At 59.9% G+C, this 23911-nt stretch overlaps 2 protein-coding genes across 8 annotated transcripts in view; one reads left to right on the top strand and one right to left on the bottom strand.

Annotated features, from left to right (window-relative positions):
- Positions 1-3329, top strand: part of SPHK1 (sphingosine kinase 1) — a 4032-nt gene extending 703 nt beyond the window's left edge. Inside the window, exons 1-6 of one of the 7 annotated variants that reach the window (XM_025047049.1) lie at positions 15-248; positions 936-1139; positions 1471-1623; positions 1708-1802; positions 1878-1993; positions 2275-3329. In XM_025047049.1, the coding sequence (XP_024902817.1) occupies positions 1130-1139; positions 1471-1623; positions 1708-1802; positions 1878-1993; positions 2275-3088 (1188 nt within the window). In that variant the 5' untranslated portion in view covers positions 15-248; positions 936-1129 and the 3' untranslated portion in view covers positions 3089-3329. Of the gene's footprint in view, positions 1-14; positions 1140-1470; positions 1624-1707; positions 1803-1877; positions 1994-2274 lie in introns of those variants that run through there. The other 6 variants (XM_015589569.2, XM_015589568.2, XM_006912195.3 and 3 more) reach the window with 6 other exon arrangements.
- A 908-nt stretch (positions 3330-4237) lies between these two features.
- UBE2O (ubiquitin conjugating enzyme E2 O) overlaps positions 4238-23911 on the bottom strand; it is a 48177-nt gene continuing 28503 nt past the window's right edge. The window contains 18 exon segments of the mRNA XM_015589603.1: positions 4238-6432; positions 6570-6627; positions 6728-6931; positions 8452-8588; positions 8881-9577; positions 10474-10563; positions 11452-11580; positions 11675-11787; positions 12017-12171; positions 12633-12855; positions 12858-13080; positions 13322-13472; positions 13598-13707; positions 14148-14291; positions 14898-14961; positions 15466-15563; positions 16457-16567; positions 16690-16749. Coding sequence (XP_015445089.1) covers positions 5762-6432; positions 6570-6627; positions 6728-6931; positions 8452-8588; positions 8881-9577; positions 10474-10563; positions 11452-11580; positions 11675-11787; positions 12017-12171; positions 12633-12855; positions 12858-13080; positions 13322-13472; positions 13598-13707; positions 14148-14291; positions 14898-14961; positions 15466-15563; positions 16457-16567; positions 16690-16749 — 3438 coding nt within the window. The 3' untranslated portion in view covers positions 4238-5761.

The following is a 23911-nucleotide window of genomic DNA, read 5'->3' as shown; positions in this document are numbered from 1 at the left end:
GGGCGCGCGGGGCGCGGGGCGTGGCCAGGCTGGGCGCGGAGGCTCAGCGCCCTCCCAGCACCGCGGCGAGGGGCGGCCAAGTTCAGTGAAAAGTTTGAGGCTGGAGGCAGCGAAGCCGCAGAGTCGGCGTTTGTACGGCGCCCCCGTCGTCCCTGAGACGCGGGGCTGAGCCCGGGACGGGCTGCGTTCCTCCCTAGGCCACTGTCGGGAACAGAGGTGGCGCCTCCCGAGCAAACCGGACCGACTGGGTAGGACCTGCCGCCCGTCCAGCCCTCCCGCGGCTCGCGCCTCCTGGGCGGCCCAGAAAACTGGGCCACGCATTGTGTGGCCTCCGCGCCCACTCGGCGCTTGGCGGAGGAAGGGAGCCGCTAGCGGCCGGACTCGGGCTCAGCCCTAGCGAGACCCCGGAGCTGCCCCCACGAGCGCGGCGAGCGTCCAGGCAGAGCCCGGCCCTTGGAGGTGCGCGCGGCTACCCCGGCCGCTCTGGAGCTCCGGGTAGGGGACCTGGCGACCGGGCTGGCTTAGGGCAGGGATCGCTTGCCCGAACTTCGTGCCCCGCGATGTCCGCTCAAGTTTTGGAATTATTGCGGAACTGGACTCCCCTCCTCCTGGCAGCCCCCTGGGGGTGATCCCACGGAAAAAGGAACCGGCCTCTGACTCATCTGTTGGGCCGGAACCCGAGGCCCCAGCGGGGACAGCCCCCACGAAGAGACCCTTCGCTCCTGGGGGTGGGAGTTCTGTTCCAGGACGGGAGCGCCTTTGGTACCACCAGACCTCGGCTTTCTGGACCTCTGGGAAAGCTAGGTCCCCAGCCCGCAGGCTTCCGGCGATGCCAGAGTGTGCTGCTCCCCGTGCGTGGTCCGAGGATATGGCTGGGCGCCCCTCACCTCAGGGGGCCACCCCGGACTCCGCCAGCGCTGTCTCCTCTCCCTCAGATCCGGCAGCCGCGGGGAATGACGCGGGTGCCCCCACAGCCCGGACTCCCGGCGGGGAGGGCGAGCCCCACAGCCGGCAGCGAGACGCCCGCCTGGGCAGCACCGATAAGGAGCTGAAGGCAGGAACCAGTGCCGAGGGCAGCACCCCGACAGCGCTGGGGAAGCCCTGGCAGCGGAAGCCGAGGGTCGAGGTTATGGATCCAGGTTTGTGGGGGCCCAGTGGGGAAGGGATATAGGGGGGAGTCCCTTCTCTCCCTGTCCAGCGTTGGCTGGACAAAAGAGAGGGGCTGGGGACGCTAGAGAGACACTGGGAGGAGGCCAGAAGCTGGCCGGCAGGAGTCAAGGATGGGGGTGTCAAGGGCGTGCTGATCCCCCCTGGAGCTCCCCACTGGAGGCCGCTGCCTCTGGCCCGGCTCTATGGCATCAATGGCCCGGGTATTTCAGGCACCACGTTTCCACCGGTGCCTCCTGTTGTGACCCTCAGCCTCCTAGTGGCCGGTTGGAGACCTGCACCTTTGTGGGTTTGTTTTTGCAGCCGGTGGTCCCTGGAGCCTGCTCCCACGGCCCTGCCGCGTGCTGGTGCTGCTCAACCCGCGTGGGGGCAAGGGCAAGGCCCTGCAGCTCTTCCGGAGCCACGTGCAGCCCCTCCTGGCCCAGGCTGATGTCTCCTTCACGCTCATACTCACGGGTGAGTGCCTCCCCAAGCGGGTGCAGGGAGCATCCACCGCTGGTGACCCCCTCCCCCCGACATAGCCGCTCTGTCTCCCCACAGAGCGGCGGAACCACGCCAGGGAGCTGGTGCAGTCCGAGGAACTGGGCCGCTGGGATGCGCTGGTGGTCATGTCTGGAGACGGGGTGATGCATGAGGTGAGGCCTGCACAGGCTGGGAGTGGGGGGTGGGCACGGGGTGTCCCCAGGCTGAGGCCACCCGTGTTTCCGCAGGTGGTGAATGGACTCATGGCGCGGCCGGACTGGGAGACCGCCATCCGGAAGCCCTTGTGCAGCCTGCCCGCCGGCTCTGGCAACGCGCTGGCAGCTTCTCTGAACCATTATGCCGGGTGAGAACTTGAGGCCAGAGCGGGCCTCAGCTTCCCTACCGGGCCGCCCCTCTGCCGGGTGCTTTTATAAATTCCCATTTTCTGGGGGAACTTCAGGTGCCCCTTTTCCAGAGCTTCCGCCCTTAGTTCTGGGACCCTTTTCTGGTGACACCAGCTGGCTGCCTCCACCTGCTCCATCCTTCATTCCTGCCGGCTCCCTAGGCACCCAGGGTCGCCTTGCCTGCCCCCACTCCCCGGGAGGAGGAAGGGGAAGATATATGAGGATGCTTTTTCCCCTGCAGCTACGAACAGGTGACCAACGAAGACCTCCTGACCAACTGTACGCGGCTGCTGTGCCGCAGGCTGCTGGCTCCCATGAACCTGCTGTCCCTGCAGATGGCCTCTGGGCTGCGGATCTTCTCGGTGCTCAGCCTGGCCTGGGGCTTCATTGCCGATGTGGATATCGAGAGCGAGAAGTTCCGGCGCCTGGGGGAGATGCGCTTCACCGTGGGCACCATCCTGCGGCTGGCAACCCTGAGAATCTACCGGGGCCGACTGGCCTACCTTCCTGCAGAACGGGTGGTCTCCAAGGTGCCTGCCTTCCCCGCTCTGGACCGGCAGGACCAGCCGGGCCCTGTGGACACCCACCTCGTGCCCTTGGAGGAGCCAGTGCCCTCTCACTGGACTGTGGTGCCCGAGCAGGACTTCGTGCTGGTGCTGGCGCTGCTGCACTCACATCTGGGCAGTGAGATGTTTGCTGCACCCATGGGCCACTGTGCGGCCGGCACGATGCATCTGTTCTACGTGCGGGCAGGCGTGTCTCGGGCCATGCTGCTGCGCCTCTTCCTGGCCATGGAGAAGGGCAGGCACATGGACTATGGCTGTCCCTACTTGGAGTATGTGCCCGTGGCTGCCTTCCGCCTGGAGCCCAAGGACGGGAAGGGCATGTTTGCCGTGGACGGGGAGCTGATTGTCAGCGAGGCTGTGCAGGGCCAGGTGCACCCAAACTACTTCCAGATGGTCAGCGGCCACGTGGAGCCCCCAGCCCCTCTGGAGCCACAGCCCCTACCCAGCCAGAATCCTCAGCAGACGCCGCCTCCAGGAGAACCCTTATGACTCCGTGGGCCTTGCTGTGCCTTAGTCTGTCTCCTCAGTCTAATTTGAGCTCAGGACCCTCCCTCTTTCCAGGATGGGAGGGCCCCGTCCCAGCTCGTGTGGCCAGGACTCCTAAAGGGTGGGTAGAGGCTGTGTTTTGGAAGGAGGCCCCAGGCCAGGAGCCCAGCTGCTTGGGCCCTACCACCTGTGGAAGCCACTCCTTTGTTCTGAGTCAGATCCAAATAAAGTGACATTCCCAGCCTACCGGTCTTATTTTAGGGGTGAGGGAGAGAATGGGGTCTTGCTTCTGCCAGAGCTTTAGAATTTCATGTTAATGATGCCCAATGGTGCCTCCTAGACTGGGCACAGTCATTTTGGTGGTGGGCGCAGGACCAGAGCTGGACCAGGCTTCTTTTGCAGGAGTCGGGCCCTGCTTCAAAGATGATTGTACCCCCTTTGGCCTGGAAGAAGCCAGGCAGCTCAACCGACTGCTTCCCCCCATACACCGGATGCCAGGCTGGGAGCTAGTATGTCTTACCTAGGGCCTCACGGCCAGCCAGTCTCAGAGAAAAGGGAAAATGCCTCCAATTAAGTGGCACCGGAGAAATTGCCAAAGAGCAACAGAAACCAAAATGGCAGGCAGTGGTTCCCTCTTTAAAAGGAGCCTGTCACCCCCCCACGGAGGGCCCTCGGGCTGCCCTGCCCCACCCCGGCCTGTGGGGGAATGTTGGGCAGGAATTAAAAGGCAGCAGCAGGGAGGGGTGGATGGCAATCCCCCCCAACTGGGCGATCCTTTAGGCTCAAAGCCCAGCCAGGTGCTTCGATGTCAGCAGCCCCAGCATCTGGAGGGTGGTGACATTGCTAAAAGTGGCTCTTGAAGAACAAACACAGCCCCGCCCGGAGGCAGGAACACTGACCGCCAGCCACGCTTCCGGGTCCCGCTCTCTCGGCTCCTGTGAATCCTATGGCTGGAAAGGCAGATGGCACGAAGCCCCTGTGCTGCTGCCACAAGCCTTCCCTGGCAACAGGGGTCTTTCCTTCCCCCGGGGAGGGGTGTGTGAGGTGCCCCAGAGGGGAAGAAAGGCGACAGAGCCCAGCTGAATGGCAGAGGCAGGTTTAATGGTGCCACCTTGTCTTTTTTTGTACATCGTAATGAGCCAAACAAAAAAATGCAAGTAAAAAAAAAGTTTAATCACACAGCACTTTATACAGATATCTTAAGCAGTAGGCATTCACATCTCCACACGAACAACGCACTGGGAAGCACAGCCCCACCAGTCACTCCGGATGTTTCTCAAACAAGATACCGACTCTGGGCTCCAGACGCCGCGGCCCGGGCCCCGTCCTTCCCGCGGCTGCTGCCCGCCGGGTGAGTATGGCACAGCACAGGTGTGGAGCCAGCTTAAGGCGGACAAGACGCTCATGCTTTGGCTTTTTTTGTTTGTTTTTCTAATAAGAGTTAATATCTTTGCTTTTGAGATTTATTTTCTTTCAACCTTAAATATTACATACATACACCAAAAATTACATAGCTGCAATGTGCTCAACAGCATCCTCTTAACCTGGAGCTTCACATTATCAAAAGCTTAGAAAACTTGTAAACCTCTGGGCCTGTCTGCGAGGGCGGGGACCCCACGCAGGCCACCTCTCTGACCGAGCCTGCAGTTTTGTAAGCTAAGGGCTGACAGGAGGCCCGGTGTGCATGGGAGAGAGGGCTGGCTCGCCGTGTGCAGTGAGCTGCAGGCCACCTCCCAGCGTCGGCATTTCATAGTGGGAGGGGCGAAGTCCCTGGAGAGGCCCTAGCACTGGCCCAGGCCTTGGGTGTGCTGCTGTTCTCGCCTCCTGGGGTCCTGGGACCTGACTGAGCAGGGGGCGGACACTGGCTTCAGGTCAAGCGGGAAGAGGACCCCTGAAGCCAGAACTCCGGACTCGCGGTCCCGTGGGACAGGAAGAGCAAGGCACCTACAGCTGTTTCTTTCCCAGCAGCTCCCTGGGCCTCGCTTCATGGTAGTGTGAGGGCCACCACCTCTCCTGAGTGGCACCCTGACCCCAGCCTGGTCCCAACCTCTCTTAGAGGGCCAGTTCAACAGGTCTGAGGGCTATCCTGTGGTAATGGGCCAGAATGGAGTCAGGGGTGGGTGACAGCGGCTACGACTCCCAGAGAAGAGTGATGATGCTGGGGGAGGAGGGAGGATCTGGTGGCAGTGGCCTGGGACATGGGGACGCTACAATGGAACTGCAAAAGATGAAAGGGACCAGGGGAACTGCCGGAGCAACCCACACGTCATGCAAGGCACATCCACTCGTCTGGCGGCCGCTCTGCACAGCGCTCGGCCCCAGGAGCCTCCGCGTCAGGCCCGAGGAGGACGCCACCTCCGACCTGAGGTGGAGATGGCAGACGGGAAGTGCCAGGACACTCTGCCTGGGGCAACAAGTGGAAAATCAGCAACGGCATTCAGAATTGCTTTGCCGCAGGGGACCCGCCTGTTGAAAGATTGCTTCGGAATAGAAATGGCAGCATCTCAAGAAACTTCTTGCACATCAGCATCAAACTCACCTTGGGAAGAGGGGGGCAGTGGGGGGCCCGCATGGGGGACAGAGGAGGAAACGGGGAGAGGGGAGGTTCCATGGCAGGGAGTGAGCAGGCTGCAGCTGGCCTCTCCCACCGAGATCTCCTTCCTCAAGGGCTGGCGGCTACTGGTCGCCTGAGCTCTCAGGCATGCCGGCCTCTAGCAGCGCGGCCCGGAACTGCATCAGGACGCCCCGAATGCTCTTGATGAAGCCCTTCGAAAGCGGGAAGAGGGGGAAGCCAATGTCAGGGTAGCCACTCTTCTCAGGCAAGAAGCTCCGGTAGCTCTTCCTCCGCTTCTTTGGTTTGACACTAGGTGGCACCGAGGCGTCAGGCGCTGCCTCCGAAGTCTGGTCTGTGTGGTCCCTGCTGGCCGAGGCCGGGCCCTGGGCACCGCCCTCGGAGTCCGAGCCCTGGGAGGCCTCTCCGGGGGCCGGTCCGCCGTCCTCAGGTTCTTCTCGGCCGCAGTCTGAGAGCTCCGCCCTGGCGGGCGGCTCTGCGGAGCTGCTGTCCTTGGACACCCCGTTGGGCAGGGCCGGGACCCTCTCCAGCAGGGCGTGGGTCTCCAGCCAGGACTCGATGCGGTTCACCAGCCGCCAGCCGCCAGCGCTGAAGTGCTGCCGGATCTCCTGCTCGAAGACCTCGGGCGGCCGCCGCACCAGCTGGGTCATGGACTGCACCACGCGGATGAGCGCCATCTCGTTGTAGCAGCGGCTGTTCTCGTAGCCCTCCTGCAGGCCCCGGTCGCTGTCGAAGCCGGCTTCGTTGTAGTACGGTTCGTTCACCAGGATCAGACCTGCGGGGGAGACCGCTGAGGCTGGCCTGACCACAGCCCCCACGGGATGGCCAGGCCTGTAGGCCTGGGAGGGGACAGAGTCGCTGTGCCCTCTAGCGGCCCTCCCGAGCCCCGCCCCTCAGCCCCACCCACTGTACCTTGGATGGAGATGAGCACCTGGAGAAGGCTGGATTTGCTTGTCCACCTCTCTGTCCCCTGAGACACACACACACACATAGCATGATCATTTGTGTCCCAGACGCCCGCCCCGGCAGGCCCCCCCGCCCCACTGGGCAGGGCACGGCACGGCACTCACCTTTCCGATCCAGGTGCCCAGGAGGCTGACGCACACCTTCCCGTTGTCGTAAAGGTTGGGGTTCAGGCGGCCACTGCACTGGGAGAGGTAGCAGAAGTGGGGGGGCACGGCCGGGTAGATGTTGGGGAGCTGGATGTCAAACAGGTAGAGGCCGTCCTCGTAGGGGGTGCGAGTAGGGCCCTTGATCAGGGCCGAGAAGAGGTCCTGGAGGGGGAAGGGGGGCTGTGGTTGGCGGGGACTCCCACGTGGATGGGGGGGCAGGAGGAGAGCTCCCCGGGATGCCAGGTGCGGCCAGGGGCGGAGAAGCTACATGTAAATCTCTTGGCACAGACCTGCTTGGCATCTTGTGACTCCTGGCATAAAAAGAGGTTTCTAAACTGGTTTTGATCCTATCAGGCCATTTTCTCATAAAGTCACTTCTAAGTTGTATTTCTCAAAACACTTGCCCTGACCCCACTTCCCAACAAGGCAAGCAACGATTACAACCAACCGAAAAATAAAGAACATTCCACGATCGAGGCCGCACTTGCTTTTGGGAAACTCAAGGAACAAGAGGATTTGGACTCCAGGGGAAGATGCCAGGAGACACCAAGAACGCAGGTCGTTAAGTCATCGGGCAAACTCCCCACAGACACTTGAAATCCGTGTGTCGGGGACGAGCGGTGCCTGCGGCCAGGGCCGCGGGCACGGGGGTGGGTGACGAGCTAGAAAGACGGTGAGGGCGAAGCACCACGGGAATGAAGGGGTCCTCTCGCGAGTGCCCCCTGGGGCCGCCCCGCAGCCTCAGGTTCCCTGAGTGAGATTTGGAAAATAACAGAACAAAACAAAAAATTCGACTCCATTCATCTCTCAGCAGAGCTGAGACAGGCTGGAATGTCAAAAGGAATTTTACTCTAAAATCCAAGAAAAACCACAAGCATCATGGAAAACCTCGAGCAGCACAGCCCTGTCCGAGCTCCGGCCCCGCCCTGGGTTTCTGAACAGCACCCCTCTGTGCACTCTCTCCTCTGGCCCCCTCTCCAGGGCCGGGCCAGAGCCAGGGACCGTGGTCAGACTCAAATCCAGAGTCTTGCAGGGGGCCTGACACAGCCGGGGCCCAGGAGAGGTCTGCTGAGTGAACGAGGTGGCAGATGGAACGGCTGGCCCACGCCTGGAGCACACGGGGCAGCGCTCGCCCGGCCTCGGGCAGCACAACGCAAACCCCAGGCTGCTATTCTACAGCTAGAGGAAGCGTGTGCGTGGGCAGTGGGCAGTCTCAGATCAGCCTGCTGAGGGGAAAAGGCGAGGTACAGATGATGTGTACAGTGACGTGCTACTTGTGTAAAACAAATCACACAAAACAGCGCGCAGGGCAATGCACGAGACGTAAAAACAACAAAAAAGGGCATCCGCAGAGACCCGCCTAACTCCTGGGGTCATGACCCCCTGGGGGCGGGGCGAGGATCGGTCAAAGACCACTTCAGCTTTTCCTGCAATGTTCTAATTTTTCAAAAAGAAGATTCCACTCAAGTAATAATAATTACATAACTTAAAACTTTAAAACAAGGACGAAAGAACAAGCCACCTGGTCTAGACACATGGTGTGAATCTTGTCCCCGCCCCACCGACCGAGCCTGTTTCTTGCCCTGTAAGCGCTGTGGTGGCCTCAGGTGCCCCTCGGGCCTGCAGGTCGGGCCCACACGGCACCTCTGCACCCGCCCGCCAGGCCCCCGCCGGGTACTTGCCATTCTATCCTCAAAAGTCTTGACCATGATGCCGTCGGGCAGCGAGGTGGCCAGCAGCGCCATCTCCTTCCGCACCGTGCTGAAGAACTTCTTGGCTTCTGGAGGCTGGAACTCAATTTTCTTAAAAGAGTGATTTGCTAGAGGGGGAGAGAGAATGGTCAACCTCTGAGGCGAGGCCCCAGGAGCTCCGGCCGGAAGGGCAGCTGCAGGCCTTGGGAAGCTTGGCTGGGAGGGAGCAGCTGCTGGGTGTGCTTGTCAGACGGGGTAATTCACCCTCATGCGTCCCGCCCGCCCCTCCTGGCACCAGGACTGGTGACCACATCAGGAAAATGTCCCACCCCACCCCGGCCATGACCCTGGAGAGGCAGCAGGGCTGGGAGGGGCTAGCCGCCCGGCCCCGAACCCATGGACACTGAGGGGCTAACTCACAGGGTGCGAACTCCAGCACCGAGAAGACCTCGCCCTTGGCACTGGTGAAGGTGACCCCGGGCTTGCCGCCACACTGCTGGCAGAGCACCGGGGTCTCGCTGGGCCACTCGGCCCTCACAGGGGACTGTGCCTCGGGCTTGTCCTCCTTGCGCTCTGTGTCCGGCACGGCCTCCATCTTCTCCTCCTCCGCGATGGCCACAGTGTCCAGGGTCTTCTTGAGGTTCTCCTGCAGCTTCTTGATGTCATCCAGAAACTTCTTCTCTCGGGTCGGTTTCTCAGGCTCCACCGTGGGGGAGGTGGGGGAGCCGGTCAGAAGCTGCTCCACGGTCATGTTCTTGAGGCTCTCCAGGATCTTGATGGCCTCTTTCAACTCCCGGAAACTCTTTGGGGGCCCGTCCTTGCCAGCCTTCTCCATCAGCCCAGCCACGGGGGCGGCCATGGCCACGGCGCCCTGAATGGCGGCCGTGGCAGCCTCTTCGCTGATCACCACCCCCTTGTCCTCCTCGGGGGCTGCTGGCTGCTCAGTGGGTGGGATGGGGGGCTCCTCTATCTTGGGGTGCTCGTCCTCCACCAGGCCGTTGTCCGTCTCCCAGCTGTCACTGTCATCCTCCCACTCGTCTGAGGACGCCCCGCTGGTGCTGCCTTCTACGGAGTCGTAGTCCGACTCCTCGATCTCAGACTCGATGTTATACAGGTGCTGGAGGCAGACAGGCAAGGCGGCTCGGAGGAGCGACACGGGCTTCAGGGACCCTGACCCCCGGAGCGGACGGGACGGCTCTGCCCTTCCCCGCTTCCCACTCTGGACTCTGCAGGTGGCTCTTCTGCGCTAGGTGGCACCTAGGTCTCTGCCAGGTGCCTTCGCCCGCTCCACCCCTGCAGCAGGACTGGGAGCCCCAGCCAGGCCTCTCCTCTCACTGTTGTGAGCTGAGTCGGCATTTACCCTCGGGGGAAATCCAGCCCCCGCCGGACTCAGGTCAGAGGCCTCTGCCCAGCCACACTGGGAGCGGGGAACATGCTGGAGGAGGGGGAGGTGTGGGAGAGCTGGCCTATGTCACATGCTCTTCCCATCCCTGCAACGGCTGCCTAAGGGAGGAGGGAGCCATTCCCTTCCCCCACCGCATGTTGGTGCCAGGAGAGGGGAGCTGGGGCACGAGGATGCCTCAAACAAGGGGACAAAGGAAAAGTACTGAAGACAGCCTCGTAGCTCAGAGTGTGCCGGCAGGCGCTGGGGCTGGGGCCAGCTCTGCTCTCCCTCCCCCTGGCCTGTGAAATGTAGGTGGCTCTGTTGTCTACGGAAAGTAACCTGCACTTCCGCACACAGCGAGATAGAGACCCGGTCTCAACGCGCTGGTCCATGGAAATCTACATGCACCTGACAGTATGGGAGCCTGCCAGGTGGGACCACCGGGCTGTGTGTGTCACGCTGCTCTTCTTCTCAAGTCTTCCCTGAGACCCTTTTACCCGAAAGAAGACCCCTTGCCAGATCTGGAGCCTGTACTCCTGTTCCTTGAGTGGGGACAGGAGACAGGCCATGGCTTCCAGCCCAGCCGCCACAGTTGCAAGCCAAGTGGCTAGATCTTGGCAGGACCTTACCTGGGGCAGGATGATGGTCTTTGAGTTGTCAGCCCACACCACCTCCACCTTGCTGCTGACGTCCACGCGGGCCACCTGGCCGACCGATGGCTGCAGGACAAATGACAGGGTCAAGAGTGCAGCCCTCCCAGAAAGGGAGCTCCAGCAGTGGGTGGCCAGGGCGAGGCCGTGACAATAACGGGGACTGGGCATCGACCAGAGGCCACAGCGAGATACTCAAGTGGGGGACCCTCCTGCTCACACAGAAACAACGTGCCTCGTCCACAAAGCTCCCACTCATCCCCCTGGCAGCCGAGTACACGGCCCACTAACTCCCTCCCTCTCAAAGCATTCCCGTCTCTCTGGGCTTCCAGGCATTCCCAGGACGGGGAACCAGCCTTGGGACTTTTGTTCCTATTTTTCCTTTGCTGGAATCTGCCTGACCCCAACCAAGGTTCCCCTGTTCTCCAACGCCCGGCTCTGACGCCACCTCCCCAAGCCTGTCCCGTGCTCCTCAGCACTCAACGTCATGCTCGTGGCCCTGAAGACAAGGAGCACGCTTCCCTAAATACCAGAACAGCTGCGTGAATGTGGTGCGACCCAGCAGGCGGGCGGGCAGGTGGTCAGGCACAGCCGCAGCTCTGCTGTGGGCAGCTGCTCTGCTGGGGAAGGCGCCTAGGGCAGCCAGGAGCCCACAAGCCTGTCCCGTGCTCCTCAGCACTCAACGTCATGCTCGTGGCCCTGAAGACAAGGAGCACGCTTCCCTAAATACCAGAACAGCTGCGTGAATGTGGTGCGACCCAGCGGGCGGGCGGGCAGGTGGTCAGGCACAGCCGCAGCTCTGCTGTGGGCAGCTGCTCTGCTGGGGAAGGCGCCTGGGGCAGCCAGGAGCCCACAGGGCTTGCAGGTTGGCTTCTAGGGCCACCTGGTGGCACCCCCCGGCACTGCAGCTGCTGCAAGGGAGGGGCAGCCGCTGTGGGCCTGAACAAGGGGGTGTACCTCATCCTCCTTGTGAGGGGCCCCATCCTCGGCATTGCCAATGCGGATGACGATGTCGGTTGTGCGGAACCGGAAGTCAGGGTGGTCAGCAATGTCGTAAACGCTCACGTCTTCCTCTTCTCCAATCAGCTGGGGCACAGGATGGTGGTCATGAGCCCTGGGGCCCTATGCCGAGCCCCCCAGAGCCCACCCTGAAGGGAGGGGCGGGGCGGCGCACGCTGACCTCCACGTCGTCCCCGCTCGGCCGCAGCTTGAACCACTTCACCATGCAGGTGCGGCCCACGTGGTCCCCAGACTGCACCACGCCGTAGACCGCGGGGTCCGGACAGCTCTGGACTAGAGAACCAGAGGAGGACACGCGACTAGCAGAGCAGCCATGGTGGTGCCGCCTGCCACCCACCGCGTGTCAACCACAGCAGGGCTCAGAACCCGCTCGTCCCCTGCGAGGTCACAGGAGGCCAGAAAATACTCCCCAGTCCTCAAAAGAGCGAGCCACCCACAAAAGGCAGCCTCACTCCCCCGGCCCAGCGCGGCCCGAGCAGCCAGGCCCCCGGCGCCACACTACCTCGCTTGTCCACCACGAAGTCTCCGGGGCAGAACTCATTGTTGTCCAGGTGGTGCACGGGGAAGAGGTCATTGGAGCGAATGTTGCACTCCACAGAGCCGTCCTGCCACATCACGTCTGCCGAGGTCATCGTGGTCACCACCTCCACTGCCACCCTGCAGGGCAGGACCAGTGGTGAGTCAGGCCACACGGGCTTCCCAGAGGAAAGGGCAAGTACTCCTACCCCATCCTGGGGACCCGGTGACCCGAAACTCTTAATCCCAGGCAAGAAGGAAGAAAAACAGTCAGCAGATGCTCACCTACAGTTCCCACGCCCTGCCATCTCTGAGGATGGCCCCGTTTGGGAGATTTCAAGTGACTGTGGTCCCAGAGGGCAGACTCAGGGCCAATGCCACTGTTCTACCCTCTGTCTTACTCTCGAATCTCTCCTGTCCCCCCAGGCCAACCCCAGGCACCTATGTCACCTCAACTAGGTACCGCGAGCCTTTATAGGGTTTGCAGAGCGTGTGTGCACACCACGTGCACGAGCCCCAGTGTGCACGTGCATATGGGCGCCAAGGGCATGCTCTCGGGCCGGACGCTCAGCCAGCAGGGAGAGGACGCCTTCTGGGTGTACCTGTCCCCCGGCTTGAAGTCGCGAGTGATTTTATTCTTCTTCCTCTTGTGCTTCCGCTTTAAGTTCTTGATGGACAAGGGGATGCTCTTTTTGCGACCTGTGCCGCTGCCGCTCTGTGAGGAAGTGGTGGAGCTGGCAGAGGAGGTAACCGAGCTGGTGTCGTCTGTGTCGTCGGCAGCCTCGTCATCCGCATCTTGCTCCCCCGCGTGCAGCCTGTCGTCTTTAGGAAGGGAGGCAGCTGCTCGCCTTCCTCCGGGCCCTCGTCCTGCATCTCCACCGGGCTGGCGGACCCATCGGGCGTCTCCTCAGGGCTGGCGGACCCTGTTTCACTCTTGGCTTTGGTGCCCCCTTTCTTGCCCGGATCCTCCATGGAATGGTCCCTGGAGCACTGGGTGTCCGGGGAGCAGGACATGATCCTCACAACTTGCTTTTTCAAGAGGCGCTTCACCTGCGAGGGCAGAGCCGGGAGGGGGAGGCTGTGGCGAGCAGGGCCCTGCCCTGGGTGTGTGGGGCGCTCAGGCAGTTTGATCTGGGGGTAGGGGGAGTGACAGCTATACACACCTAAGTGGCCTGCAAGCATCATCAGGGCTGCCCCCCAAGGCCTGAAGCACAGACCATCCTTCCTGGCTTCGGAAATGGCTCAAGGCCAGTTCCTCAAACGCCCACCAACCCCAACCCCGAGGACATACCTTCTTGGCCATAGAGCCCTCCCCCTGGGCGCAGTGTTTTTCTGGACATTCACAGGCAATCTTGGCCAGCTCTACCTTGGCCGGGAAGACAAACAGACAGCGCTCCCCCAGCTGCCGCTGAGCATGGTCAAAGCATCCGAGACGCTTCACCCTGGGCGGGGAGAAGCGGGGCTGGGCCAGCAGTCCTCGTCCCCCCGCGAATGGCTTTGGCCCCGAGGCCTACTCAGGGCGTGGCCCTGGGGCTGCTGGAGTGGGTCGCGTGCTGGCGCTGCTCACCTGCCTAGGTTTTCCTGGGTGATGACAGAGGGTGGGGGGCTGACGCTATCTGTGCCCCCTGGACAGAAGCTCTTGGTAATCCATGTGACTTTCAGCTCTACAACCTGCACCTGGGGACAGTGAGTGGGACAGGGCCTCGGTCAGCGGGTCCTAACAGCTCTCTCTTTAAGCTGTTGCCCAGAACCCACCTGACCTCCACGGCAGGAAGCAGGTCTTCACAGTGTTGCACCAAGTACGAACACCCCCAGAGCAGGCCCCACCCGTAACTGCAGCCCCACCCCAGGGATCCCTGTCACCTCCTCACCACCAGTCAGGGCCCAGTGGATCTGCCATTCGTCACTCGCCCACCTTGCACAGCCTGGGTTGGTCAGGCTGGGGGATATCTGTCTGCTGGTCACCCCGTGACCACAAAGCCCTTTCAAATCAACAGGGTCCAGAGGCCCAGGAGCAGGGTTTAGCCCTCAGAGCAGGCAGAGAAGGGCGGGCAGCAGCTAGCTCCGGGGCATGGAGGTTGAGGTCCTGTCCCCACCCCCTGGTTCCCAGTCCCTACCTCTTCTACTACCACCCGAAATTTGCTCTTGGTGCTGAGTACGGGCTTGACCCCTGACAGCCACTGGACGCTGGAGAAAATCTTGGCTGGGCCGATGAGCACCTGGCCCGGGTAGAAGCCGTAGGAATCATCGAAGAAAAGACCCTGCAGGATTTGGGACCAGAGGGGAGCCCTGTGAGTGTGCCTCCTTGGAGTTGGTGCTCTCCGTGCCATGCCCCCCTCGAAGGCCTCCATGCTCCCTAAAGCAAGCCCTCAGGCTCCAGAGCAGCACCTCTCAAACCTAAGGTGTGTGTAAACTACCTGGAGATCTTAGAATGCACATATGACTCATTGTTTCTCACAAGCTCCCAGGCCACGCCAATGTTGGTGACACTGGTGACACTCTGAGGACTAAAGCTCTGGAGGGCAGTGGTCCCCAAACCTGTTTGATCATGCACGCCCTGCCAGTAAACTTATCTACAAACGGTGTCGCACACAACTGTTCTAATGTGTCACACTGTACTAACACTGCATGTCCTCTACGACAGAAAAATGGGGGTTTTAAGAGGATAAAAATTAATATAATCAAAGAAAAGTTCCAATATTTTCTGTCCACACCCAAACTTTCAGATCTGGTACCCGCCTGCCCCTTTTCTAGGAAACTGCTTTGCCTAGAAGCACCATTTAGCCCAGGTCGGCTACCAGCTCTCTGCTAAGAAGTCCTCCCTCCTGCACAGCCCAGAGGGCTGAGACACCCCGCGCCAAACGTACTGAGTCACTGACGTGTGGGCAGACGTCGTAGAGCTTGGCACCATCTTCTGTGTTCATAGAGCACCTGAAACAGTGAACATGGGCTTGGTCTCCACGTGGCACAATGACCGAGTCTCAGGGGAGGCGTGGCAGCCAGGACCCAGTGTGGTGCTGATCAGTATCAAAAGGAGTTATCCAGAGGCGCCAACATGTTGCATGCCCTAAAATGGCACAATTCCTCCTCTGTCCGCAGCTCAGCTTCTGAACTGGTACAAGGAACTCTCCTAAAATGAACCAGACCCCAACCCCAGCCCCGAGTGTCTAAGGTAAAGCATCAGGCCCTAGCAGGTATCCTAAGTGATAATGCTTCTCTCTCTGAATCAAGATACAGCACAGACCAGATGCTGAGTGAGAGAATTCAGCTGCGGTGACAGGAGACAGGTGCCCAGGGTCAGGCCCCGAATATCCACAGCACCTGTCATGGCCCTGGATGAAACCTGTCATCACAGGGCCATGAGAAAACCCCCAACCCCCCTCCTCCCAGTGGCGGCCCCACCGAGCGGATGGCTCCTTTGTGGGGAGCTAGTACCTGGCACCATTGGACAACTTCAGGATGATCTGGTTCTTCAAGTCGTAGACCTTCCCCAGCCAGCTGTCATAGGCTACATAGTCCCCGTACATGAAGGGCTGAAGACCAAGGAGACAGGGCGTGAGAGATGACACTGGTGTCCAGGGCACCAATCCCTCTTGAGGGCAGTGGTCCCCAAACCTGTTTGATCATGCATGCCCTGCCAGTAAACGCAGGGTGCGAGAGATGACACTGGTGTCCAGGGCACCAAGCCAACTTCAGACAGCCTATGGTCAGGGTCAAGTGAGGGATGTATCAGGATGTGGAAGACAAAGCCAGACTGGGGAACTGGTCCAGACTGGAGAAGATCAAGAGTTGACCACTAAATGCAAAGTGTGTTCCCGAATGGAGTTCTGGATCCGAAAGGCCAAAAGAGACGACAGAATCGGGCAGTAACGACCAACTCCCTAATCTGGGGGCCAAACGGTGGTTACACAGGGGAGTGTTCCTGTCTGGGGGACATGCACATTGTAGTATTTAGGCGTCATGGGGCATCACATCTGTAGCCTGCTCTCAAGGAGAGAGAAGGAAACGTGGGGAGGAGGGAGGAGGGAGGAGGGAGCAAAGGGAGCAAGTGAACGGCCGTGGGTCCTGGGTGATGCAGCGGGGTGCAGGAACTCGCAACGTTTGGCAAGTTTGAAATCATTTAAAAAATAAGTTAGTGAAAAGAAATTTGTTTAAAAAAGGACAAGTAAGTGTTAGGGGAGGAGAGAAACTAGGTATGGGATCCACACCTGCAACTGATGCTGGGGTCGGAGCCGCCAAATTGGGGTGTGTCCTGACCTCGTGTGCACACGGTCCCTGACAAGGAGCGGCAGGCGGGCTCCAAGGGGGTGAGTGGCCCCTGAGCTGTGCCACCTGAGCTGCGAGGGGCAGCGCCTGCGCGTGTGGCAGAGGACCATGGAGCCAGAGCGAGGGGGCGGGGGCGTGAGGGGCGGGCAGGGCGGCTCACCCAGATGTGCTGCAGGTCCTTGCTGTTGACGGGGTAGATGATGCAGTTGGTGCCGATGAGCTTGACAGCGCAGTCGATGCTGACGTCTATCACAGTGCCACATTGGCTGTCCTGGGGAGGAGAAGGCACCTAGGCCCGAGCAGGCATACGGTGCCGGCCACCTTGGGAGGCCCAGCCCAGACGACTCCCACCCACTCCCACGCACTCCCCCGCCAGGGGGACGCAGGACTCACGGTGGATCGCATGTGCCGGACCACATCCCGGGGCACCACGGAGCGGTCCTCGAGTTTCAGCTGCACAAGAAAACACGAGCGGGTGTGAGGGGCTGGCCCAAGTCACCACAGGGTACGTGCTTCTCCCAGCTTCCTGGGGAAGGTACACACTACAGCTAAGCGCACAACTCCTACGCGCGGAGCATGGTGTTCACACGCGGCGCACACACCTCTAGCTGCACCTACAGCAAGAGACGGACCCGAGGCACTAACTCTCCCCACCGAAAGCCAACGCCGGGCTTACCAGAGGCCATTTCATCACACTGGAAAGTGTGGCTACAGGACAGATCACAAAGGCCTCATTTAAATTCAAGATTTAAGAGCCCATTCCAAAGAGAGCAGAACATTTTGCTATGAGCGAAATCTTTTTTCTAGTTTCTGCAGGTGCCTGCCCTCTGACCCTGCTGCTGAGTGCTGAGGAAGGGGGCGTGCTGCTGAGCTGCAGGGGTCACCCTGACGCCTGCTATCAGCCGCCACCACCTTCTAATCCGGCCAGCCTTCCCGACAGCTGCAGCTGCCCTTTATCCATCGTGCTGCGGAGACCTGCGGGCGGCCGGCTTTGGGAGCCGGCCAACTGCATGGCGAGCACCTGACCCATCCCTCCGAGAGGACAGCCAGGGCCCACGAGAGCCGTCCCCCCTGCGCTGGGCACTGGCTCCCCGTCCAACAGCCCCGGGTAGGAGGGGGTCCCCTGCCAGGCCAGCACGCCCTCCTTGCTGGCTCCTCAGACCTGGGACTGCCCCTCTCTAGCTCCTCCGAGGCACGGTAACTAACGGTGCGTCTGTGACCGCCCACCTCCTTCGGATGGGCACCCCCCAAGGCCTCAAAGCACAGGGATGAAAGTTGTTTCCTCAACCAACAACACCCCTCAAGCTGTGGGGCATGGCAAGGTCACCTCCACGGAAGGCGAGCTGGGACACTGCAAACGGAAGCCAATGGCTCAAGGTCACCGAAATCTGGCAATGATGGCTAAAACCAACTCCGCTATTAGTATAACGTGACTTACACAAAAGTACAGAGGAAGCAACGGGCTCCAGCATCCACGGGCAGGGAACCTAAGGCCATAACTCAGATAAGGACAAGCCCAGGCGCTAAATCTGGGGTCCTCGAGCCAGACCCGTGGATGTGCCAGCTCTGAAACCTCAGGCTAGTCGCTCACATCCACATGCACAAAGCGGGGTGACAGTAGCCATCGCAGAGGGGTTGAGGAAGTTAATAAGGCAGTGAAAAGCACAGGTGGTCACAGGTACCTGGCGGAGTAAGTGCTCAGCAAACTACAGCTGTGCAGGGCACAGGCTGAAGACCCTCTGAGTCCAGCCTCTTCTCATCTCTGCTCAAAGATCCCTGGAGGCTGAGGGGCCACGTGGAGCTCTGCTAAGGGTGTCCTAGGATGACGGTGCCACTTTTCTAAGAACGTCCTATACTGTAACCCTCTGTGGCCAAATCTCTGGTCTGGGACACGGTATTTTTGGCGTTGTCCCACCCTCTCTCAAACCTCTGCTCTTGTTTTAGATTTCAAAAACCCACAATTGCAGGTCTTCCCAAACTGCCACCCAAACCAGAAGTTGCGGCCCCAGGAAAAGCAGTGGGGGAGAGACTGTGCTGTCTGGGATGTCGCTCCTGGTGTGAGCTGTGGCGGCCACAGCTCGGGGGTCGCTGAGAAGAGGCCTGTGAGAGCTTCCAGGAAAGCAGGGGAGAGGGGCCCAGCTGCAGACCCTAAATCAATCAGTGTAGTCTCTGATGGGACACTGACCAGTGTCCCTGCACTCTGGCCCTGGGACACTACTCCTGAGGGGAAACTGAGGCTCCTGTTCTGCGGCCGACACAGGAACAACACAGCTGATGAACGCGGCACCAGCACAAGGTCAGTGCGGAACCTCTGCCTCGGCCGCCGTGTTCCTGGGAGAGGGAGCCTGGTGAGCACACGCCGTCCTGTGGATGTGGCTCTCCTGACCTGCGCCTGGCCTTCTGCCAGAGTGCCCAGCCTCCAGGCTCTTCTAATCTCCCAGGACGAGATGCAGCATTTCTCTAAAGCCCTGACGACCTGGAAGCGGAGTGGGAGTGGCCGGGAGAATGAAAGGGCTGGTGGCCACGACTCTGGCTACGTTCCCTTCTCTTGGGGATTCCAGAAGACTAGAAAAAGGTGTCCGGAAGGGCTCAGGGTGACCGCGAGGCTCTCCGTTCCCTTCGCAACCTCCCCCCACTCCCCGCGCCCCCCCCATCCTGGGCGCTGCCCTCCTCCAGGTGAGCCGACTCTCCCGCCCGCCCGCACCCCTCCACTGAACAGCCCTTCCAAACGCTCCCTCCCCACGCCCGCCCTGTGCTGCCCGCATCACGAAGGCCTTCGGTGTCCCCGCTCTGGAAGGGACCTCTGTGCTCCCGGGGACTCAGCTTGGAGTCCTCTGCCTTGTGTAAAAGCGCAGATGGTGCTTATCACACCGCAGGCAGTTTTCTAGGCACTTCCTGTGTTTTAACCTGTGAAATCGTCCACAACTCCACAAAGGAAGTTCACTGTTATTGTCATTCCCATTTCACAGAAAATAAGTGACTCGGTCACGGTCCCACAGCTCCTGAGTGGTGGAGCCGGGACCTGACCTCAGGCAGTCCAGCTCGCAGTCCGCCCCACCCCAGAGCTGCAGAGAGAACAGGGCGAAACATATTTCTGGCGGGTCCACACATTCTAAATAACAGTTTAGAATCTACTTACCAATCTACTTACAAAAGTGATAGGTGCCCTATTCACTTCTGGGGCCTGTGGAAGGCCACTGTTGCGGCCCCTGACCGCGGACGTGGTCAGGGCCCTGAGCACCTGCGGAGGACTCAGGTGGGCGCAGCCCCCAGGCTGGGCGGTTTGCCCTCCTCACCTCACCCTGGAGTCCGCCCGGATCACGAGCACCAGACGCCCGGAGGCTAACACTAGAGGGCGCTGTGCCTGCTCGAAAGCAAAACCAAGCCGGGAACGGTCCACGTTTTCTGTTAGATGCACCTCGAACATAGTTCTAAAAAAATTGTTGCCGGGGTGGGATCTGAGATGCGGTGGACACATTTCAACTGTCATTACAGGTTCCAAATTTCTGAACAACCTCTGAGGTGGTGAACTATTAACATTTCTTAGCGCTACAGCTATCAGGATTCTCAACAGAAAAAAAAAATGACGAGATGACACACTAAAATGTTAGTGTTTTGGAGTGAGGAGCTTCTAGAAACGAACGTGCATGACTTTAAACACGTCTGTGACACATCTCCGAGACGTGCCTGGTGGAAGCCGGGAACTGAATCCCTCACTCCCACGGCCTCTTCCAGAACAGGAGCATCAAGCAACACCCCTGCCCCTCACGGAGGGGGACTCCGCCCGGCTTTCCTGGGGAGTTCAGCCATCTGAGGGATGGCCGAGCACCTTCCACGTGCCAGGCCCTGGGGAGACAAGTTCTTGCTCTCTCAAAGCTTATATTCTAGTGCAGTGGGGGAGGCAGACGGACAGACACCCGGGTCCGGCGGTGCTACGTGCCACACAGAGAGACAAGGCAATCCGGGCTGTGAGTGTGAGAGACCAACCGCAGGGGAGCATGGTGACTCATTTTAAATGGTGGTCAGGAAAGGCCACTCCAAAGTGACATCTGGCCACTGATCTGAGTGCAGTATGGGAAGGAGCTTTCCAAGCAGAGAGAGAAGCTGTGTGGAGACCCTGGGTGCAGCGCCCCGAGCGTCCAATGACGCTGTGCAGAGCAAGCTCCCAAGAGAGCGGAAGCTGAGGCCCGGAGGCTCTGGCCTTGAGAGTCCACCCCGGCCAGGTGGAAGCCCCTGCGGGGCTCTGAGCACGCGGTGTGCAGGGAGGGGCATCTGGCTGCTGGGCGGAGCACGCTGTAGGGGGCGGGCGACCAGTCAGATCTGAGATTCTCAACGGGGTAACCCTGCCCCCCAGAGGATGTCCAGAACGTCTAAGATATTTCTTGTCAACACTGGGGGAAAGGGCTCCTGGCACGAAGTGGGTAGAGCCCAGGGGTGCTGCTCAGCATCTGACAACACAGACAAAATGGGAGTCAGCCTCCTCCACCAAGAACAATACTGCTACGGCCCAAAGCGCTGGCAGGGCTGGACCAGGGCACCCCGAGGCTCTTTCCAGGAGGGCGGCACTGAGGGGGAAAGGGTCCCCCTCCACAAACAATCTAAAGGCAGAGCTGGGGAGGCGCCGCACATCGGGAAAGCAATGCAGTGCCCAGGGGAGCAGGACACAATTACCAGAAGGCAATGTGGCCGGGAGGCTGGGCACTACGCCCCACACCCATTTGAGTGCAAGGAGCTCTGCCCTGGCCGGGAGGGCCGCTCTGCTGCCCTGGGCCTCGGCTGCCCAGGCACGCCCTGCTCCTCTGAGCTGCAGTCCTGAGGCCCAGCATTGACATGGCAGGCACTGACCTGGCCCCGCAACCCTTGGTCTAGACACCCATCATTCCTCACGCTGCTCTTGACGGACCTAAGAGAACCCAATTCACTGCATGAAAATGTTCCAAGGATAGACACACAGGAAAGGGTGGGACCGGAACCGTGGTTCATGGGGCTTCCAGTTGTGCTGGGGACCCCAGGCCTCCTAACAGGCCCCTCAGCCGAGGCTGCGGACACTGAAGAAGGCCCCTGAGCTTGTCCCTGAGTGTGAGGGGCCCTCTGGCCACAGTAAGGCCTCCCAGCTGCACTACAAGATGGAGCAGGCAGTGGAGCCATGCCTGGCGGTCACACACAGATGCTTCACAGCCTGGGAAGCCTAACTCAGTCTTGCGGGGAGAGAGGAGAGGAGAGACCACTCAACGGGAGCCTTGCTCAAACCTCCCACTAAGATCAATGAAGTTTTCTGGGGGCTTCTTACAGATTCAAAGCTGGAGAAGAATACAACTATAAAAAAAGACACGTGCACCATGTTTAAAGAATGTCCATGGACCTGGCATGGAGATGAGTGGGGAGCGGACAGGGCGGGCCCGGCCATGTTAACCCCTTCCCTCCGATGCAAATGCCACCTGAAGGCCAGAGAAGCGACTTAGGCAGATTGGAAAATTTATCCCCTGGTGCAGAATTCTGCAAACGCTTTGGAAATCCCAGAATGAAATGCTCCCTAGAGCACTGTTGTTCAAACTATTGATTTAGTGGGTCATGGCCAGCATTGGGGGGAAAAAAAAAAGGAATATACGTGAGTGCATCACAGCCAGTAAGGCTGGGGAGTTCTGAGAGAACTTCTGCAGTTGCACACATAACGTATGTAGGTGCCCTGAGTCACGATGCAAGAGGCACATTCTACGGTTAAGAAGTCTGAGGGTCCCCGCCCTACTGATTCCACCCTGGGCCCGCTCTGCCAGGTCTCTGGCTAGGGTTTTGGCCAGTTACATCAGGGGAAAGGTCTCTCTCCTCATCAGAAGCTGGTCTGGAGTCAAAACACAAGCAAATAAGCAAAAAACCCAGGATCTATATGTTTACGCATAGATACTCTGGGGTGGAGAACTCTTAACTCTTTCTACATTACTTAAAAGGTCAATGAATTAGTTTTCCGAACAACAAAACTGGGAACGGAAGGAAACGGCGTTGACTGTGGGTTGGAGCTGGGCTCCTCCTCCAGCCTCTTCCTAAGCCCGAGATTCTAGTTCCGACTGGATTTCGGGATATGACAGGTCAGTGATTCTCGGGTCTGCCAGTGTAATGACTTTCTCAGAGCAGCTGATTGTCACATGGCTGTGCCCCCAATAGCCCAGCGTGACTGCGGCCCACCTGAGGACAGGTTTTACCAGAAAAACACAAATAACCAGAGGGCTTCACATGCTTGAGAGAGGGGGGACAGCCGGAAGTGGCTGGGCAGCATGAGAGAAAACATGAATGGTGGCACCCCTAGAAAATTCTGTCCATCGTGTGCTACAGAAACCACTCGACAGCTCTGCTAAAACCAAAGACCGAGATCAATCAATTCAATCGTTTTTGAGTATTTTCTATAAATTTAGAATGTGACCAGAATATAAATATCTAGGAATGTGCTTAGGCTTTAATGAATTCAGATGGGGGACACAAAATAAAATACCTGAAACATTTATACACAAGTAAATACAATGCTGACCTGGGTAGAAACACAAAAATTCCTGTTTCTGGATGGCAGGTGGAGGAAGACAGGAAGCACGAGGCTGCACTAGACTGTCCAGCAGAGAGGCAGGCAGGGATCCGGCAATAGGACACCCCTGCCTCCTCCACTTCATATGCAGACTAGCCAGGCCTCTGTACCCGCAACCCCCAGGGGCAGCCCAGGGACCAGCCTGGGTCCAGTCCCCAGGGACCCGTCTCTCTCTGAACGCGTGCGGCAGACCAGAAGCCTGCAATCAGGCCGGGGCGATGCCACACGATTGCCTCGCTGCCTGGAAAGAGCAGCTGCAGCCTGAGCTTGCTGGAATGGCCTGGAGGCAGCGCCTGCCCAAGGGGACAAAGAAAGGGGACGGAGTCCAACTGCCTCCTAAGTGAGGGGGAGGGACCGAGGAGCTGCGCCTGGCAGCAGAGTGGACGCTGCAGGGTTTGGGATGCAGCATTCTGCTGCATTCCAGGGGCAAGAGCCGGCATGGAGGGAGAACCCGGCACTGCACCCTTATCTTGGCCCCGGGCTTGTCGACCTTGCTTAAGAAGGACAAAAAAGCCCAGGACTCCTGGGTTTGATGGGAGGAGACAAACAGGAAGCTTTAGGAGAAGAACTGTCTCCTCAAGAAGCACGATTAAGGAGAAAAGCAAACAGCACAGCCTCACGTTCTGTTCCTGTGGCCGGGCTGCTGTCCCCGACTAAGCAGGGAGCAGCCAACCGTCCAGGCACAGGGAGAGCTCAGGGCCTCCCACAGCCTTCCAGACCCCACCCCACACATCTGGTGGCAGGCAGGCTCACGGACCGACGTCCAGGGCAGTAGCCACACGGACAGACCTTGCTGAGCTCACCCTGTGCCCTATGCGGAGAACTGGCTCCGCCCCTTCCGCCTTTGCGACCCCATGTGGGGTCCCAGACCTACGGAGGGAAGCGACCTGCTTCTGCTCGCTTGTCCTTCCTCGTCTGGTGTGTGGCCCTCGCTAACCCTGGAGCAACTGGAACTGTGCTGCCCCTCGAATGTGGACCCTGACTGGTGGCCCTGGCCTCTTCCGGAACCCACTGGGAATGCAGGCTCCCAGGCCGCCTGCCCTG

Source organism: Pteropus alecto, unplaced genomic scaffold (assembly GCF_000325575.1).
Source record: "Pteropus alecto unplaced genomic scaffold, ASM32557v1 scaffold134, whole genome shotgun sequence".
Lineage (NCBI taxonomy): Eukaryota > Metazoa > Chordata > Mammalia > Chiroptera > Pteropodidae > Pteropus > Pteropus alecto.
Note: the sequence above shows the minus strand (reverse complement) of the source record. Positions and strands in the feature narration are given on the sequence as shown.